Here is a 19810-nt window from a genome sequence, read left to right as displayed (position 1 = left end):
ACACACATCTAGTTGCTCCTGAGCTTAATCCTATGAATGTTTACGAAGAATTTCTACAGAGTCCAATGGAACTGCAAACTTTGTCAAATACGAATCATTCATTCCTACTAATAATATGCCTACTAATAAAGCACTGGAACTCTATCCTATAGCTCAGTGTTTTCACATTGATCACGTGAGTCGCAGCCTTTTTTAAAAAAAAACCATGTTTCTAATAACCTTCTTTCCAACTGTTAAAACAAAATTGCTTCATCCACATTTATCACAGTGGCAGTTTACATTTTAGAAAATAAGAGGTAACTAAGAGCCAGCCAGTTGACTGCTCAAATAATATCAACTGACTGCTTCCCGAACCTTAGTTTTTAGAATCATTTACCATTTAAGAGAAAAGTGGAACCATCTAATCCTCCATTTAAATGCAAATTCTCATTCTGCTCTTGAGGGGTTTCCAGAGAATGCTAACTCCACCTTATTTAAACACATTGGACATACACTTAGAGGGATTTTTTCCAGTCAATTACTGGATTATAAATACTTCCGCAAGATCAAGCACCAATGTTTCAGAGAGCCTCATCTATAATACAGGCGTGTCGGTTCTTCCCCTGCTTGGAAACCAGCCCACTCAAGGTTTCTCAAGGTTGTCACAAAACCATGCCACCCAGGAAGAGAGGGAACGTTACTTTTTGGCTTGGTCTTAGAACAGTAGCAGTCTTTTATATGCAAGAGCACTGTGACAGATGTCTAACTTTAAATTCCTGCTGCCGTTAATTAAGACATTTTACATAGGTGCTATAATTAAAAGTAAGGGAATGACACTGATTATTTCCCCACAACTAGGCAGGAACATCTTGAAATATAAGGCAAAAATTCATTTTTATCATGGAACAGATCTTCGTTTTATCATGTATTTTTCTCCCATTGTCATTATACCAGGAATTCTTTTTCTGCTTCTTTAGGTGATAATGATGTGTGGTTGTATCCAACTAAGTTCTGCTCAGAGGAGACCCATTGAAATTAATGGACTAAGTCAATCATGTCTATCCTTTCAAAGAATCACAGAATTGTAGAGTTGGTAGAGACCACAAGGATCATGTAGTAGTCCAACCCCCTGCAATGCAAAAATCTTTTTGCTCAACATGGGGCTTGAACCCACAACCCTGAGATTAAGAGTCTGATGCTGTACCAACTGAGCTAGTAACACTAATGGATACAGCACATGGTCACGATAATATGGTCCATCAAGCCAAACACATCCAAATTAGCTGTATACTGTGGCCTTCCTTCCTTTGTTGTTGCTCCAACACCAGGAAGGCATTAAGAACAGGACACTTTCAGTTTCAAGGTTGGTTGCAAGAACATGCTGGTGGTTCATGTTAGGCTTGGCAGACCATGTAGGACTGGTTTTTGAGGTCAGACCTACATGGTGATTCCAGATATTGTCCTTGGGATATTCTGAATGCAAATTGTGTTCTCTCCCACTGGACTATAGCTCCTTCCTTCTTGATGCACATTGTCCAAATATAAACGGTGGCCCACTTTTATATTATTAACAACCATCTGCATGGTTCACAAGAAGCTGCTAGCAATCTCTTCTATCAGAACATGGCTGCTTATTATTTTTCATTTGATTTTTGTCCCATAGTCTGAAATCAAAGGAGAAAGATCAGTAGGAAACATAAACAGTGGTTGTCTGGAGTTAAAAACTATGGATGCTATGTTAGCCGTACTCAGAGTAGACTGATTGATATCAGTGGCCTTGGGTCCAATGACCAACATTATATTTCACCCTAAATATGGTAACCTTAAACAGTGAGATGGAAAGGAAACTTTGGAGTTTCCTTCTTATTTGTCACAGTCAAAGTGAATTAGCCATTATTGTGCATTGTGCACAGTAATTTGGGAGGAAAAACATATCTGTTGGGAAGCGGCCTGTCTTATTGGAAGGGGGATAAAATTAGCCTGTTGAGTTTTGTTTTGTTTTTTACCCCTAATTCTTTCCACCAAAGTTTGCATTTCTAACAAGCATATAGCAACATTGACCCAACAGATAATTTCCATCCCTGCCAAAACAAGAACATGGCCAACAGGCATCTTTCATCATCCCCTCCAGCTTCAGTTAAGGTAAAACATCAGCCAGCTATAAAGACCAAGAAATGTTTAAACAGCCTGGCAATCTTTTGCCTAACAGAGTCCTTTTTTTGCCAAGGTTTCAACCCACAGACTGGCTGACAGCCCATCTTCAACCACAGAAGCCACCGTCAGGTTTGGAAAGAAACCCTTTACATCTTGTGGTAAAGAATGGATTCTGGAATAATCTGATTTGTCGAGTGCTGTGGAAATACACTGAGCCTTATTACATTCTACCTACAACAGAACGGAGAACAACTTTAGAAATCACACTTAATTCAGGCCTGTAAACAATACAGCTGCCTAATTGCTTGTGGGGAGAGATAATGGCCTCCAGGCAACCCCGCAGATAAGCATTTGTGAATCAAAAAGAGGGTTGGCTCTTTTGGGGTTTTTCTTTCCAGTCATCATTGTTCTGCCCATCACCAACATGGGTAAGAGTAGGAAAGAAGGCTAGTTAAAAGACTAACTTCTGTGAACTTATTTGCAAGGCTGCATTTAATCGATTTTAGAAGGATGAATGCAATCTTCTTACTTAAATTCATGGGTCACAAACTTGAAGCCCATTATTTGTTTTAAACTAGGACTGTCACCTGACTAAATAAATGCTAATCACGAATCCTATCAGTTTGGGGACTGGTCCTAACTGAGGACAGAGGCCAGAGAGTGATCGATTCTTCACTGCCCTTGGTGGAAGTGGGGGGGCAGGTTTTATATTTTGGGGCACGCTAACTCAAAGCAGAATGTTCTCTTTAGGAAATGCATACCCTCCAACATGTTGAGTCCCAAAACTAGGACACGCGTCTTCCCACCCATGAGATCATGGACACGTGAGACCACGTGTCCCACAAGACACGGGCTCTCACAGCGCCCAAAAATGTGCATTCTGGAGTGCTGTGTGAGATTGCAGCCCTGAAGGAACACTTTTCCCAGAGCAAGATCTTGGTGTGAAATTGCACAAGGTCATGGCATCCAAAATGGCTGTCATGCTCCCACGGGGGAGGGGGGAATGGGATGGGATTTGGATCCATCACAAGCCCCATTCTGCCCTCATAATGCCCTGTTTGGGGGGCTACTAACAGCAGCAGTGCCACCCACAGGGACAGCCGAGGAATCCATGGCAGCGGAGCACCTCCATTTGTGGACAACAGTGGAGAAAGACCTCTGCTGCATCCTAACCCAACAGCAAGGATAGGAGACCATGATTGCTTGTCAATTAACTGATTGATTCACTAGTTTTTAGATGATGTGTGTGTGAGCATAATTTTAGCTGCAGTCTAAAACCTGTGAGATAAAAGGCAAATCCTTATTTTAAGATGGTCCTTACAATCTACAGGTTTTGTTTTTTTTATAAAAATGAAGGGGTGGGGTGGAGATTTTGCTGCCCAAAATGTTAGTCAAACAGAAACATATTTAACCAATTGTAACAAATTAATTGGTTAATGGTTGTTGCCATTAAATATTTAAATATTTAAAATGTTTACATTCCACTTTCCTGAGGCTCAAGGCAGTTGATGTAAGACACAATAAAGTGGTTGCAGACATTTCAAAAGGGCATGCGGAGGATCTGGTGTTGATAAAACGATTCCCATGTTCTATGGAACAGCATTCCTGGTGAACGAAGACAAGCTGCCGCTATCTGCACTTTCCAGGGGGGAAATGAATACACTTTTGTTCCAACAGGCTTTTCCAGCTGGATTAATAGTTCTTTACCATGAGTGTCCACTGTTGGTGTTTTAGTCTTGTTTGAAATGTATCTGCTCTGTGTGTGTGTGTGTTGTTTAAACTGCTTTTAATTACATGTAAATTGCCTTGAGATGCTGGTTTAGAAGGTGATTAGTAAATCAGAGATGATAATGATAATAATTACTATTATTCCAGCACCTCAGAGAAATGGCAAAAGAGGACCTGCTCATGCAATGGGTAGATCAGAAAAATGATGGCAACACAAGCATTAAAACGGAGAGAAACAGTGCCATGGACTGGTTGGATGCAGGGGAGTGGTGGAAGGCACCAGCTGGGGAACCCCCAAGGGAAGAAGGTCAGAGTCAGGGGATTGGTGGTGGGATGACCACCAGCACCCAGAAAAATGCAGACAGGAAGCCCAGTTGCTACAGAGCTGGCTGAATATATTATTACTTCCCATGGGGACCTTCTGAACTGGCTTCAAGACAGCTGTGAGAAAATAACATTACAGCCCTCAATCTTTGAGGTTACAAAAGCGGGCAGAAGTACTGTCAGACCTGTCTGTTCCAAAAAGGGTTGGGACCTATACCACAACTTTAGCTGGCTATCTGGTTCCAAGTTCCAAATCTGATCCAACGGAATAAGTACAACACTCACACCAAAGCAAGCAGAACTACCCTCAGGAGTTCTAAGATTTCCCTGCAGAATCTCCTCTTGGCAACTTTAAACAATCCCAGTTCTAGGGAGAACGTACAGCTTGGGCTACTAAGCAATGAACTTGAGGAAACACCATATAATACATCTTCCACGCAGGTGGGAATATCCGTCTAAAACAGTATCTTGAAAAAGGAGTTCACTTCCACAGTGCTTTTTATTTTATTTTATTTTACATCCAGTCTGCTGCTCCCAGGAACCTTACAACATGGATCATCAATCGGGTGCCCATGGGCACCATGGCACCCACAATAGCCTTCTTCAGTGTCCCCAGGATGCACCATAACTCCCAGATTCTAAGCGTTCATTAAATAATAATTGCATTTTTAGAACCTGAGACATGAGGCAAATCGTACAGGCACCATTCTTCCCAGTTTTGGGGTGTTCTGCTCTTTTAGTGTTTCACCTGGGCAGGTCCCCCATCCCCCAAAAATGCCCTTCCTAGGAAAATTCCTGCATGCTTGTGAGAGAGGGAGAGGTGTACACATGTAGTCAGTGTGTGTGTGTGGGGGTGTACATATGCCTGTGTGGTCTGTGAGAGGGAGGTAAGAAATAGCAGCAGCAGCAGCTTCCTTCTAGTGCTCTCTGGCCTACTTGACTATGCCACTGCATTTTTCTTTTGCCCTGTCAGCCCTTAGACCCAGGAGCAGAGTGAGCTCTGCTGACAAAAATGTCCCTTGCCTGCTCTTTGGTAGACTCACACCATACTTTTAAACTGACATACAGAAGCTTGGTACAGCAAAACTTGATAACTTCCACAACGGAGCTGCATGGAACTGTGTCAAGCTGACGACAGTAAGAAGAGTTTGGACTTGATATCCCGCTTTTCACTACCCAAAGGAGTCTCAAAGCAGCTAACATTCTCCTTTCCCTTCCTCCCCCACAACAAACACTCTGTGAGGTGAGTGGGGCTGAGAGACTTCAGAGAAGTGTGACTAGCCCAAGGTCACCCAGCAGCTGCATGTGGAGGAGCGGAGACGCGAACCCGGTTCCCCAGATTACGAGTCTGCCGCTCTTAACCACTACACCACACTGGCTCTCAATAGACGAAGGGAATAAATCTCACTTCAGCTGCCAGTTTTATTAAATTCAGAATCATTCTGCTCCAGGCTCCAATGCCTATTTTCTTTGAGTCTGCACATAACAGCTCCTCCAAGGTTTTCCTGCTTAAGACAGTGCGTGGCTTCAAAAACCACCGGCCACTTCCAAGGACATGAACGCTGCCAACAACACTGGGTTTGACCAGAGTGCTAATGCCCACTCACTCTCTTTCCATCGGTGGTCAACCAAAGGATCGCCACTTCTTCCCACTCGAAAATTAGCAGCATAGAAACAGCACTGTCACAATTCCATCCCTGTCAGGGTGTCCTCAAGGGCAGGCTTCCATATGCAATCTGCTTTCTTATTACATGCTGCTTAAGCAATATCCCAGAGCTATTTTAAACATCTGTTTAGTTACTTTTAATTCCATGTACGGATAAACCCTTCTTCCCATTTAATCCTGTGGAGAGAGAAAAAATCTTAGACAGAAAGCATATTTCATAAGAAAATGTGCATGGACAGAGAAAATACAAGTCCAAATTGTTTCTGTCTGCATAAACCAAAGGTCGGAGGGAACACCCTGACATATAAGGCACTTTGGCTGTCTTCCTTCAACTGGTAAAGACATTTTTATACTAGCATTTTTATTCCATTTTGCCTCCTAGGTATCTGGTGTAAAAGGTCATGTTTTATCTGTCTTCGCTGTATCTTCAATATTATTATATTTCAAATACTTTTATTGCATTTTATGACATTATGGTATTGTGATTTTAAACTGTTGGAAGATGCCCTAAATAGTGCATAGTACTAAAAATGGTAATAACTGTGATCCTTATATACCGGGCCGAGGATGGCTGAGAATACTCAATATTTAAGCAAAACCAGCAAATAGTGTTTAGGTACCTTAAAGACATTAGAAATCTGATACATTTCATGAGATGCACTGAAAGGGATGTTCACCCATCACATTCAATGAGTATGCAATCTGTATACACAAACAGTTGTGGTGTACATTTGTATGTAGTGTACATTAACATGCAATGCTCAACAAATGTACAATCTCAGGTGGGTAGCCGTGTTGGTCTGTCATAGTCAAAACAAAATAAAAATTTAAAATTTAAAAATAAAAATTTAAAAATTTCTTTCCAGTAGCACCTTAGAGACCAATTAAGTTTGTTCTTGGTATGAGCTTTCGTGTGCATGCACACTTCTTCAGATACCTGAAGAAGTGTGCATGCACACGAAAGCTCATACCAAGAACAAACTTAGTTGGTCTCTAAGGTGCTAGTGGAAAGAAATTTTTATTTTGTTTTAAATGTTCAATCTGCATGCACAACAGGTGAAATGTGCAAAATTGTATGCTCAGTTGTACATGTGTAGAGACAGTTTGTAAATGTGCTTAGTGTAATGTGCGTATAACTCACCCCTATTCCTATGACTCATATGTTTCAAACGGTTTTCAGTTTTAAATTGTTGTCGCCCACCATGGGATGGTGAAAGGAGAATAATAAATTCAGACAGACAAAACAACTTCATTTTCATCAGTGTTGCTAATGCTAAGCATGAGTACATCTGATTGGGAGACCTGAGCTTGTATAGTATTTTTCTTTAAACAGATTGTGATGTGAGATTGTCAATGGATTTTTTTTTTTTATCAATTCCAATGTCAAACATAAAGAGCTGGTTTTCTTTCTTATGACAGCAGCAAGACAAATAGATGCTTCCAAACTGGAAAAACCCCACCCCTCCCATCACAGAAACATGTGTGGGATACAGCACTTCTCGAACACTTAACTCACCATTGGAGGGCAATAAGATGAATAACAAAGAGAGATGGGTGTGACTCCGTATGGTCTCGATTTATATTGTTTATTAACAACAGTACAGCAATCTCCCTTCTGTCTCAGCCACAGTGGCTACTATGAAAAAAATATTTTGACGTTTAGATTGAAGTATTCCCTGTGAATGGGAGCTGAATTTGTAATGCAAAATATTTTCCAAGTTTGTTTTGATGCCATGTGGCTGACTATATACAAAACTCCACATGTATTTTTCGTGGAAGACAACACTTTGTGTTTGGAAACTGATTTTAATACAGTATTTTCAATAACATTTAAGGGGGAGGGAAACAGAGGTGGTAATAACTAAGTCTTTGTGGTCTGGATCTAACCATGTTTCTGTGGTGTCATGTCAGTCAGCAAGCAGGGGTCTCACAGGATAGGTGTTGGGTCTGGACCGGCATGCATTCCAAGTGAGAAGAAGAACTCATATGCAGAAGTAGAACTAGAAGCTACCAGAACAGCTCTGATGCCTATCAGGCAAGAACATCTCTTCCTATTGTTATGAACAAAACTTTTGGTAGTATCTTTAGCTGTAGGCATGACTGCATATGAGCCCCTCCACACATACTTGGATGACTCACTGGCTAGCTAAAAAAACATTTTATTTACTTACTAAGTTAGAAAACAAAATGTTTTAAACTAACATGGACAATACACTAGAGAGTTCCTTTTGCTTCCCGCCCCCCTTCAGAACTTCCTCTCCAGAGTTGTTTTTGATTGTGCTCTAAAAATAATTAACCAAATGCCAAATGAATGACAATATGTTCATGAGACACAGAAAACACACAGAGAGATTATTTGTAAAACACTATAAACCACTCCTGGGAGGGCAGCAGGGAAAAAACAGTCAACAACCTACCAAGGTTAAGCACAGCCTGCTCCCCGTCAATCAATGCCGTGGACAGCAGACTTTGCAGCAAATCTTGCAGAATGATCAGAGATGGAAAGAACAAGGCTCATCTTATTTGCAGAAAAGGCCACAGCAAGGGCTGTTTACAGGTTAGTCTGTTCTACTTGCATGCTGTGACATTCATTTTCAAGACAGTAAAGCAGGTGCATTTGATGTTCTTGAGTGAAGGTGTTGCACAACAGGTCAGAATAAGAAAATAGTAAAAACTCTGGAAAGAATGACAGTCCACCAGTCTACAGAAGCAAGGCTGAGACCCACCGAACCAGGCAACTAATTCTACATGGCCAAGGGTAACTCCGGCAGGCATTTTTAAAGTCATAGCCCACCATGCCACATGCTCAACCACTTTTGTAAGTCACGCTTGGGAAACAGATTGTGATACAACATGAGAGTCTGCTGTTCAAAGGCAGGGAGGGGAGTCAGTAATTCCATGGGATATGCCTATGTTATCTTTGGAGAAAGTGCTTTGTTAAGACAAAAAACGATCACAAAAACTGGATCATGGATTTCGCTAAAACATAGAAAAGGACAAATCAGAGTTTAAAAATGATAAGTTATTTTTGTCCTGTCTAATAAAATCCTAATTAAATACAGCCCTGCCATCTCCTTTAGATACTGAATCTGTAGTCGGTAATGAAGCTAATTTGTGCTTGGCCAAGACTCTTACAGTAACTGATTACATACAGATGCCAGTTCTCCAAGAGGAAATTTTGCAACCACCTGTTTTCAATTTCAGGACTGGCAGTCTTGTGCTTTCAGAGCTTATTGGCATAGTGTGCGGGTGTGCCATCTGTTTGGCACAGCTTCCATGTTCAACCAACCAATCCATACTCATAGAAACACAAACGTCTGCGGCACTTCCAATACAGATGCATGCAGAAAAGTGCCGTCTCTGAACACCTTCTCTCATATATTTCTCCACAGAAAAAAGAACCAGGTTTAGAATAGGTAACCTTGGAACAGAACCAATGTGTGTGCTAAATCGCATACCGTGGGTCAAACCCCCAATTTCTGCTACGTTTGAATGGACGTCTGCTACCCCTGAGTGTATCTGAAAACTGTGGTAGTTGTTGGTTTACAATCAAGCGGTGTATAAATTGTATGAAATAAAGTAACTTCAGGACAGGCTTTTCCTCTTTAGCTTGACCAACTTCACCCACTCAGTGAAGGGGAACATTCTCCATAACTCAATTTCTTTCAAGGAGTGCAATCCAGGGCTGGCTCACCTATGAGGCAAGGTGAGGAGACTGCCCTAGATGGCATGATCCATGGAGGCAGCATATTCAGTCTCCAAGGAATGCATTAGCTGCTGCTGCCACAGTGGCAGCGACAGTCATGCCACGCTCCTCAGAAGACAGATCTGCCGCCTCCTTGGCAGCCATCCCCTAATCGCACCTCTACAGTGGCTTATTGGAAAAAAGGATGTGCTTCTGGTCTTCTCCTACCCCTGGTGGAGGCTTCCCTCTGGGGTCTCCTGGGGTTTGCACCCACCCAGTGTAATTCAGAGTGGTCCCCATGACAGCCTTTGATTCCCACTTCAACCACTGGGTAAGGCTGATTTAAACCCCACTCGATTCTGACCAAACTAAACCTCCTAGAGCACAATGTACATCAGGAGGCTTAGTTTGGTCAGAATCAAGTATACACTTCCAGAGTTAATGCTAAAGACATTATTTCAGGTAAATGAGCCACCATAGCCGCTAGAGCAGTGTTTTTCAACCACTGTTGGATGTTGCCTGGTGTGCCGTGGGAAAAATTGAAAAAATACTTTATATATAGTCAATATAGGCACAGAGTTAAAATTTTTAACATTTTCTAATGGTGGTGTGCCTCGTGATTTTTTTCATGAAACAAGTGTGCCTTTGCCCAAAAAAGGTTGAAAAACACTGCGCTAGAGGGCTGTGAAAATGTGTGTCCCAGGCTTTTTAGACTAATCTACTATCTGTGGGTTAAACCACAGAGGTTGGCACCGTGGGTTAAACCACAGAGCCTAGGGCTTGCTGATCAGAAGTTCGGCGGTTCGAATCCCCGTGACGGGGTGAGCTCCCGTTGCTTGGTCCCAGCTCCTGCCCACCTAGCAGTTCGAAAGCACGTCTAAGTGCAAGTAGATAAATAGGTACCGCTCCGGCGGGAAGGTAAATGGCATTTTCGTGCGCTGCTCTGGTTCGCCAGAAGTGGCTTTGTCATGCTGGCCGCATGACCTGGAAGCTGTACGCCAGCTCCCTCGGCCAGTAATGCGAGATGAGCGCCGCAACCCCAGAGTCGGACATGACTGGACCTAATGGTCAGGGGTCCCTTTACCTTTACCTTTACTATCTGAAACCAAAGGGGCATATTGGTTGCCAGGTGTGAATTCCACCCCCCAGCTCTCCTCCCCCACTATATAACCAAACAATACCTAGAGGGCCACAGGTTCCCAATCCCTCTCTTAAACAAAAGGACAATATCCAGTGAATATCCACACTAAAAGTGTTTAGTATTCTTTATGCTTACCAGTCTAAGGCAGACGTATGATTAAAATGTTACTTCAGTCCACAGAAAAGAATACTTGGAATATAATTTCAGTGTATTTGTTGAGGTCTCAAATGTACCACCAGATTTATTTCAGCCAGAAGAGAGTGTGCATCTTAATTTTGAAACTAATTCTGACTCTGTCAATCAACAACATTATTACATAGCATCCATCAAACACAGCAGTCAACTGTGGGGGGAAATGATAATTAGATTATCAAGCAAATCGGATCTATCCCCTTGGGGGCTTGCTATATATTAAAATGACATCACCTTTGGTCCAGAATTGTGCTATACTGTAGGGAACTAACTTACCATTATGTACTATTAAACTGAAATCAAATTTCATGGACTATGGCACATACTAAATTGGGTACCTACTTAACCTTAGGCATGTGTTTTAATGTATTGCCTCTAATGAGTTGTAAATATGTGTTTAATACACTCATCTGGAAAGGTATAGAATGAATTACATGCGTAGGTTCCACACTATGAGAGAAGCACTTTTCCAAACAATGGCCAACTTAATACTAAGGTAGAAGTCATGGACAATGGGGGTCAGGTGTGGCATTTAATTGATTCAATACAATTCTAAGAGCTCCCTGTAAAGAGAGATTGATTAGTTAAACCACTCCGGAAGCTGTAGCTCTGAGAGGAGAATAGATGTTTCCTAAAAACACTCAGCACCCTTAACAACCTACAGATCCCAAGATTATTTGGGAGAAGCTGCAACTGTTCAAAGTTGTTTCACAGCACTTTAAAAATATGGTGTGAATGTGGCCTAAGAATACAGACCAATCCAAAAATGCAGAATGCAATAAAATCACTCTGGCATATGCAGCATATACTAATTTGTATTTTTAGACAGATAAATGATAGATAGATGATAGAAAGATAGATAGATAGCCACAGATAAAACACGTGAGCCAATAGCCTTTCTTTTGATTTAAAAAACCAAAATGGAGTAATGTTAGAAAGTTAATCAAATAATAGATCTTATTCTAATTGTCCCTACTAAATATTTTGCCGTTTTTGCTGTCACCTGCCATCTCTCTCTCTCTCTCTCTCTCTCTCTCTCTCTCTGTAATGTGTGTGTATGATGGTAAGCCCCAAAATGCAGAGCTTACAATCTATAAAATGGTATTCACTGAATATTTTTTCCTGCACACTTTATGAATTAAGGGAAATTATCTGTCTGGAAGGGAACGTGGTCTTTTGTGTGTCAAGGCTTGAGAGTGGCTCTATTTATTTGGTATATTTATATATACCACCAACATAAGAAAAGAATATACTGGCAATGAGCAGCATAAAATCATCAATAACATTACGTTCATAAAACAAGCACTGTCCTGACCAAAAGCAAGTAATTTGCTATCCCTTAGCAGCTAATCTAAACCTACAAACACTATTAATAAACAAAAGATGGAGGCTGCTGGCTTCCAATCAGTGAATTAACATTTTTTATTGGAAGTGCAGATGACAGACCCACGCTATTATGAACCCACTGCAATCATCACTGAGAAAGAAATGTTCATTCACCACAACAGAGTGGATGGACAAGAAATTGTTAGCATAATGTATGATGTGCTCTATGAAAACAACAACAACTTGTGGATGTTACAAACTGCAGCTCCTTCAGGAAAGGGTTCTTCCTTTTCAGAGCATTCTGGGGGCATATTTCTTGAAAACCACTTAAGAGGCATTACTACAGGCAAGCAGTATATAAATAAAAGATCAACAGCTGTTTACTGGTTCATTGCGGACATTAAAAAAATAAGGCTCATCAGTGTTTTCTGTAAATCACATGACAATCTGCTCCATTTCTTATTCCCTTTCTCGTTTTTTTTTTCTTTCCCGAAAACTAGCTGTACAAAATTCCAATGGTTTGACTTGTAGGGAAAAGTCAAAAGGTCATATGCTCTAATTTTCTACTCCAGGATGCTAGAACTAACAAACAACATTTTCAAAGAAAATCTCTGTTTCCCACCCACAAGTGTAATTTTGAACAAGAACACCAATAAAGGACTTTTTGAAGACATAAACTTTTGACCAAAACTGGGGGGTGGGGGGGAGAGGCGGACTGACAAAGAAAGTCTTTCCAGTTGTCTTCTTCGCAAGCAAACCAAAAGCCTGACTTTATGTCAATTAAGCTATCAACTATGGGAAGCCATCTGGCAGAAACCAAATTTGCACTGATTTCAAAAGACTATGAAACCATTCTTAGCAGTTAACAAATCTTGAATTGGAGGTCTCAGAACGTGAACTCCATATGCCCTGCAAGGACTTTTGAACTGACGCCACAAGGGCATCAATAGTGACAAGTGACAATGCAACACCAAATACTTTATAATTATTCAGTCCTTGATTTCAGATCGGCTACAGCAGGGCAACTTCTAAAACACGGCCACAGGCTTGCCTGTGGTATACCTGTGGTGTGTGTGTGTGTGTGTATCCCACTAGAATATTCCACTAGAAATCTAGAGAGTCTGTGAAAAGAGTAGGGTGGAGGGGATATGACTCTCCAAAATTATGAGAAATAACGTATCAGCAGACCACAGGGAGTAATTATAGTAACATCTGTCAGCAGAACCCGGATGGTGCTTGGCTTTAAGTCAAGGGTTACCTCCCTTCTATGTAGGCTTTGTTCTTTAAGTTATCAGCAAGTCTATTCATTCACTTGGGAATAGTTCAAAACTTTGATATTTAGATTCGATGGAATGGCGATGAATAATATCCAGTGTAATCTGTGTGATTCCTACTATTTGCTCAGATCTTCACACACAGAGAGAGTGAGAGACCGGTGCTTTCGTGTCCAGGCACCTCGGAGTTCCCAATCTCAGCTGGCTTGAAGTCATTGCCTGTCAGCTGATAGCCTCTGACTTCAAGCACTGCTTTTGGCAAGCACAGTAGGTCCAAGACATTTTAGCATCTGAGGCAAACTACAAAATGGCATCCTGCTCCGTGTTTGCAGTCATGGGATTGTTTTCTATCACATGACGGTGTATGTTTTCATTCCACAGAGTGGGAAGTGATGGAGACAGGATGTTTATGCTACTGTGTTCCGTGAAGTGGGACTATTGTCCTTTGTTCTTTTTCTCTTTGCTGTCTGATGAGAAAGAGGAAGGAGCTAAGTCAGAATGCTCCGAGTGTATTATATGTAAATAAAGTAGATTAGCCAAAATGCTGTGCTACTGAATTCTGTTACGCAAACTGCAAATACTCTGCAGGATCCCTAAGTGTGCTGATGCCTCTTGGTATCAGTTGCTGTGATGTTCAGGCTGGAGAAAGCTTTTGAAGCTCCCGAACGAGGGAGGGAGAGAGCATGGCAGCCAGACATGTATCTTTGCCAGGGTCCTAGATGCAAGTAGGACGATCCTAACCCAGTGGGCAGCCCCTGCCATTTCCTCCCTTGGGCTCAGAGGCGACCAGCAGCACCTCCTATATTTTATTTATTTATTGCTTATACTCACAAGCTATATACAGGTTACTATATACAGACACAAACTTCATCACTCTCCAAGCACTCCAGAATACTCCTAACTAGCAAAACAATGTCATAGGTCATGCTGCCTATATGAAAGACCTCAGCCAATCACCAAGCTGTTACTAGGTCCTCTTATCTCCAGGCAAACTTCTCCTGTGCACTGTCTCCCTAGCCTGTAGTCCAAACACTAATTGCTCACTTGCCAAGCTGCACGTAGACTATAAACTCCAACAGAAAAGTGGTCTGACTCTTTTTATTTTATTTCTGATAACATTATCCCTAAAAGGTTTAATGCTGCAGCCTATTCTAGTGGACCTGCTGTCACTGCTGACCACTGTTGACAGCAAGCCTCCCTTGCCAAGAAACAAACAGGGGTGCACTTTTAAGGTTCCCAATTGTTTGTTGGAAGCTGCAGCTCCACACGCCCCAAAATAACATATGACATTAGGTGTGGAGCAGGTAGGCATGATTTGGGGGAAGCAGCCTTGCAGGCCAAACTGGGATCCACACTGGGGCAAATAAAGCCCATGGGTCAGAGGTTGCTCCTTCCCAGATACAGCAATTGTGAATAATAGCTTTGATGCTGGACCAGGCTCAGTGACGAACGGAGGGAAGGAGGAGTCCCTTCAAGAGGATCCTCTTTCCCCTCCCTTTTCTGATCCAGCTTCACTTCTGCTGGCGTAAGGCAATCTACAGAAGTTGCCTTTGTGAAAGTCAAACGAAAGACACTCCCTACACACACACACACACACACACACACACACAATAAAAAATCATTTATTAGCAATACTCTTATTTAAAAAATGTTTCCATCTAATTTTATTCAGTCTGGACTTGTCATCGTGTCTCCCAGTCACTTTGCCCGTGATAGCTTGAGTCAGGCGTCAAACACTAATTGACCGTGCATTTCAGCAGCCAAAAAGAAAAGGGAGTATCAATCTTCACTTTCTTTGCAGTGCTAAATGAAATCTGAATACAATTGGCAAGCCTTTGATGAACATCGCTTTATACCAGAACATTCGCTGTCACATTTCAAAGAAGTGGGGGGAGAGAGAGAAGATAATGGCTTCATTTCCCTTTATTCTACATCAAAAAGCAAAAGACTACAAGAAACATACTTCTCTGTGTTCTTATTAATACACTGGACATGAATTCCAGAGAGGGGGGGGGTGCATTTAGAAAAGGCAATCAGATAGGAATGGAAATCCATCTTATGTTCTAGGACAGACTTTCCCAACCTTGTGCCCTCCAACTCACATCAGCCCCAGCCAACATAGGCAACGGTCAGGGATGACTGGAGCTATAGACCAAAACATCTGGGGGGCACCTTGTTGGTTAAGGCTGATCTAGGGGATGAGCATAATATTAGGAAGAGTGTGCTTGCACTATTCCTGCTCAGCAATATGGAATAATTCAGAGGGCCACATTCAAATGGAAATGATAATTCAACCATAAACATCATATTACTGTCAACAATTTGGTTCTGTCTGTCAGCAAGTCTAACAGCTGGTGTGTCATTCCTAATTGCCAACATTCCTAATTGACATGGCAAAACACAACCGCTCGTTTAAAAAATTAAATCCAATCAGCAGCCACACAATACTGATGAGAATGACACTGGGTGGCTACAATTCTGGACAAGAATGGAAATGTGTCCCTGATAGGTATCTAGCTGCTCTGTCTGCAGCGACAAAGCTTCGCAGCAAAAGTTCTTCAAAACTTAAAACCTTTTCAAAGGACCTGAAAGCGTCTTAGACTGGTATTGCCAAACAGATAAGAGGGAGTGAATTTGTTATGCTTTCCACTGTATGCACAGTAGCAAGGAAAATCAGTAACACAGTCGGCCCTTAGGCTAGAGCAGTAGTTTTCCAGGGAGCCCTGGGATTCGTTAATGAGATCACCAATGGCAAACAAGCTCTTACAGATCTTCTTTACCGCCCCTGACCATCCCCCATAACATGCATAGCCAATATGGTAGCCTCCAGTTGGGCTACAATTGCCAGTCAGCACATCCAATGGTCAGGGGTGATGGGAATGGTACTCCAAATAATCACATTTGGTTCCCCTGCCCTACAATTTGCAATGGAAAGAATGTGTAAATCTAGGTCACACTCTCAGCTCAGGTGGTGAAATCCAACAGGAGCAACTAACTCCCCCTGGGTCAACTTGGACTCCCTGGAAAAGTTCCTAACATCTCTGGCATACACAGGGTTTCCACTGCAGCTGAATTTTTGCAGAAAGACTTCCTATAATACTTTCTTAGGCAATAAAAATCAACTGCTGTGTCAAAAGTATTCATTACCTCAACACCGATGGGTGGGAAGAGTCTTCTGGGAGCATCAACTGATGGAGCAGACATTGAGAAACTAAAATATTTTGATCCTAAATTGTTATTTTGTCATGTAGCTAAAAGTAAGCAATCTGGAAAAAATATATCTTTACAACTGGATAGGGTAGGGAACAAACTGCTCTTAACAATCTATAATTTTAGTGTGAGGATGTGGGATCCAGAATACATAAAGTATTCTGAAGTCAATCTTTTTTCTTCTTCTTTTAATTGTTTCCCAAGGTCTATTCACAAAGCATTACGAAAGTATGAAAACATTGGCTGCCAACCTGTAACATGTTAATTGTGTGCTTTTGCCACTACGCACAGGATTGATCCACATAGAATAATGAAAAGTGACTTTTATCACTGGAATGCAATTTAAACTTGCCATGTCATTTAATGTACCAGCTAAGCAGCTATCATGAGATAATTCGGAAATGGTTACAAAGTTAAGCATCAGATCGGATGGAAGTACCTTCCACAAAAACACAGGACACTAAATACAACATACTGGAGAGGTCACAGGTTAGAAATATAACAAGATCAACGTTAGTAACTGAGATTAAACTTTTTTCAAGTCAAGCCAACAACTGTAACAACTACAAATACTGATAAATCGGCATAAATATATATCTCATTTTATACTGTCTATTTTGCTAATCTGCAGAAACAACCCAAAAATCCTGAACTGAATTGTATGGGAGATGCATGAGCCAAAAATTCAAATGTCCTGTGTTCAGAGTGTCGGTGTTTTGCTTTTATTAAGAAGGGAAACGTATCTAATAATGCAGTCCTAAACGTATTTTCTCACAAGTTAGTCCCCTTGAGTTCAATGAGATTTATTCTTAGGTATTGCAAGGGTTGCTGCTTAAAAAAGACTGTAATTAAACTATGGCGCATTGGGAAATCTATTCTAGATTAAACAAAGCGACTTACTGGAATATGTCAAACATGTAATTTTGTGATCTGTCCCATACGAGAACTGACACTCTCACAAACTGTTCACCGCCTGTTTGCAGCTACTTCTTTCACTGACTTTCTTCCAGTCTAATTTAGCAAAGCAAAAGCATAAAAACAACAAAACCCAGCACTTTTTTTCAAAGGCAAAAGGTACCTCAAATCTGCATCCAGCATTCATGAATTTATTAGAACGAGGGAGATGTTTCTTGCTTTCTCCATCCGAACATTTTTGTGTGATTTCATAATCAAAGGGCTGCTGAAATCTGAAGCAAGGATTTTTCTATGTAGGTCAGTTTGCACAAAATACAGCCCACTCCCATTTCAGGCCGACCCTTATATTGGGTATCTTTATTTTTTTAAAAAAACAAAAAACAAATGCCAAACAGAAGCAGCCATGGGAAATGTAAGCTTGCCAGGAAAATGCAAGCAAGCTTTAATTTATTTCCCCCCCAAACCAACTATAATGATGACACTGAAGCCTTTGCTTAAAGGTAAAGGGACTCCTGACCATTAGGTCCAGTCGTGTCCGACTCTGGGGTTGCGGCGCTCATCTCGCTCTATAGGCCAAGGGAGCCGGCGTTTGTCCGCAGACACCTTCCGGGTCACGTGGCCAGCATGACAAAGCCGCTTCTGGCAAACAAAGAGCAGTGCACGGAAATGCCATTTACCTTCCCACCGGAGCGGTACCTACTGGGTATTTATCTACTTGCACTTTGATGTGCTTTCGAACTGCTAGGTTGGCAGGAGCTGGGACCAAGCAACGGGAGCTCACCCCATCGCAGGGATTTGAACCGCCGACCTTCTGATCGGCAAGCCCTAGACTCTGTGGTTTAACCCACAGTGCCACCTGGGTCCCTTTGCTTAGATTACACTATAAGTCTCTTCACTTTCTTACCAAATTGATTGTAATGGTGGCCTTTGACTTGCCTGTTCAGAACCGCCACCCAAATATTGAGTGTGGCTGGACAGTTCTGAAGGCAAGAAAATCGGGAGAGTCCAGCAAGTTGCAAGTAGAAAATACAAAAGGCCCAGTTCCAAAAATAAAAGCACCTCAAATTGGGCGATGTATTATAAAAGCCTCTCCCTTCCACAGGAATACAAATTACCTTTAGTACTGCTTTCTCCTCCAAATGAACCAGTCATCAAATAATTTCATTCCCTGGAGAGACTGTTTGATAGAGTTAAATACATATGAAAGAGTAAAGCATTACTGTAGTTCAAGATGTCTCTCTGTCAGCTGGAATCCCTTGGGGGCGGGGAGCAGGGAAATATGGTCCATTTCAGCTAAGGAGAAATAGGGAATGAAGAGCATATAAATTACATGCAAAGCAGAACAGACTTGAGCTCTGATAGATCCTGAGTACTAAATTCAAGCTGTTAAGATCAGAGCCCCAAAATAAGGTTGCACGCTCACAGATTTGCTTGATTTCATGAGTTAAACTAGGGTTCTTCAAGGTACTGTGATTTCATAAATGATCTTGGCCAGTTGTGAATTGTACCCTCCCCCCCAATACATACACGAAAACATAAAAAAGATATGTACAAAAATATGCACAGTTCTCACTTTACTGCTTTGAACATAAGAGAACAGCAGTGTAACTTTTAGGGAATTGAATTGCAACGTTGATATGCAACCCACATTGTCAGGAGATACAGAGCAGCCTAAAGGAAGTACTGTAGTACCTCGGGTTACAAACACCTTGGGGTTACAAACACTTCGGGTTACAGACTCCGCTAACCTGGAAGTAGTACCTCGGGTTAAGAACTTTGCCCCAGGATGAGAACAGAAATTGTGCGATGGCAGCAGCAGGAGGCCCCATTAGCTAAAGTCGTACCTCAGGTTAAGAACAGTTTCAGGTTAAGAACGTACCTCTGGAACGAATTAAGTTCGCAATCAGAGGTACCACTGTACTTCTTCATACACTGCATAGTTAAAACTACTGAATTCACTAAATTCAAGATGCAATGTTAGGCACCAGCTTTAAAAGGGGATTAGACAAATTCATGGAGGCTAGGGATATCAGTGGCTAATAGACATCACAGCTCTATTACCTTGCCATAAACTATGCACCTGCTAAAATTCCCCTTCTACACAACTAAGAAATGTACAAGAGTCTTGTCCTCTTTTTAACCTGACCACCTTACATGCTATGCGCTCTCTCTCTCTCTCACACACACACACACAATAACTCAAATTTGAAGTAAAT

General features: G+C 41.6%; 1 protein-coding gene across 3 annotated transcripts in view; it reads right to left on the bottom strand.

Moving 5' to 3' along the window:
• The window catches only part of PLXDC2 (plexin domain containing 2), a 232312-nt gene that overhangs the window by 137298 nt on the left and 75204 nt on the right, over nt 1-19810 (bottom strand). The window contains exon 2 of one of the 3 annotated variants that reach the window (XM_033164881.1): nt 18710-18887. The exons of the other annotated variants lie outside the window; for them this stretch is intronic. Coding sequence (XP_033020772.1) covers nt 18710-18746 — 37 coding nt within the window. The 5' untranslated portion in view covers nt 18747-18887. The remainder of the gene's footprint in view (nt 1-18709; nt 18888-19810) is intronic. 3 annotated transcript variants of the gene reach the window in all.

This window comes from Lacerta agilis, chromosome 12 (genome assembly GCF_009819535.1).
Source record: "Lacerta agilis isolate rLacAgi1 chromosome 12, rLacAgi1.pri, whole genome shotgun sequence".
Taxonomy (NCBI): Eukaryota; Metazoa; Chordata; class Lepidosauria; order Squamata; family Lacertidae; genus Lacerta; species Lacerta agilis.
The sequence above is the reverse complement of the archived record's forward strand: the minus strand, read 5'-3'. Positions and strand labels throughout refer to the sequence as shown.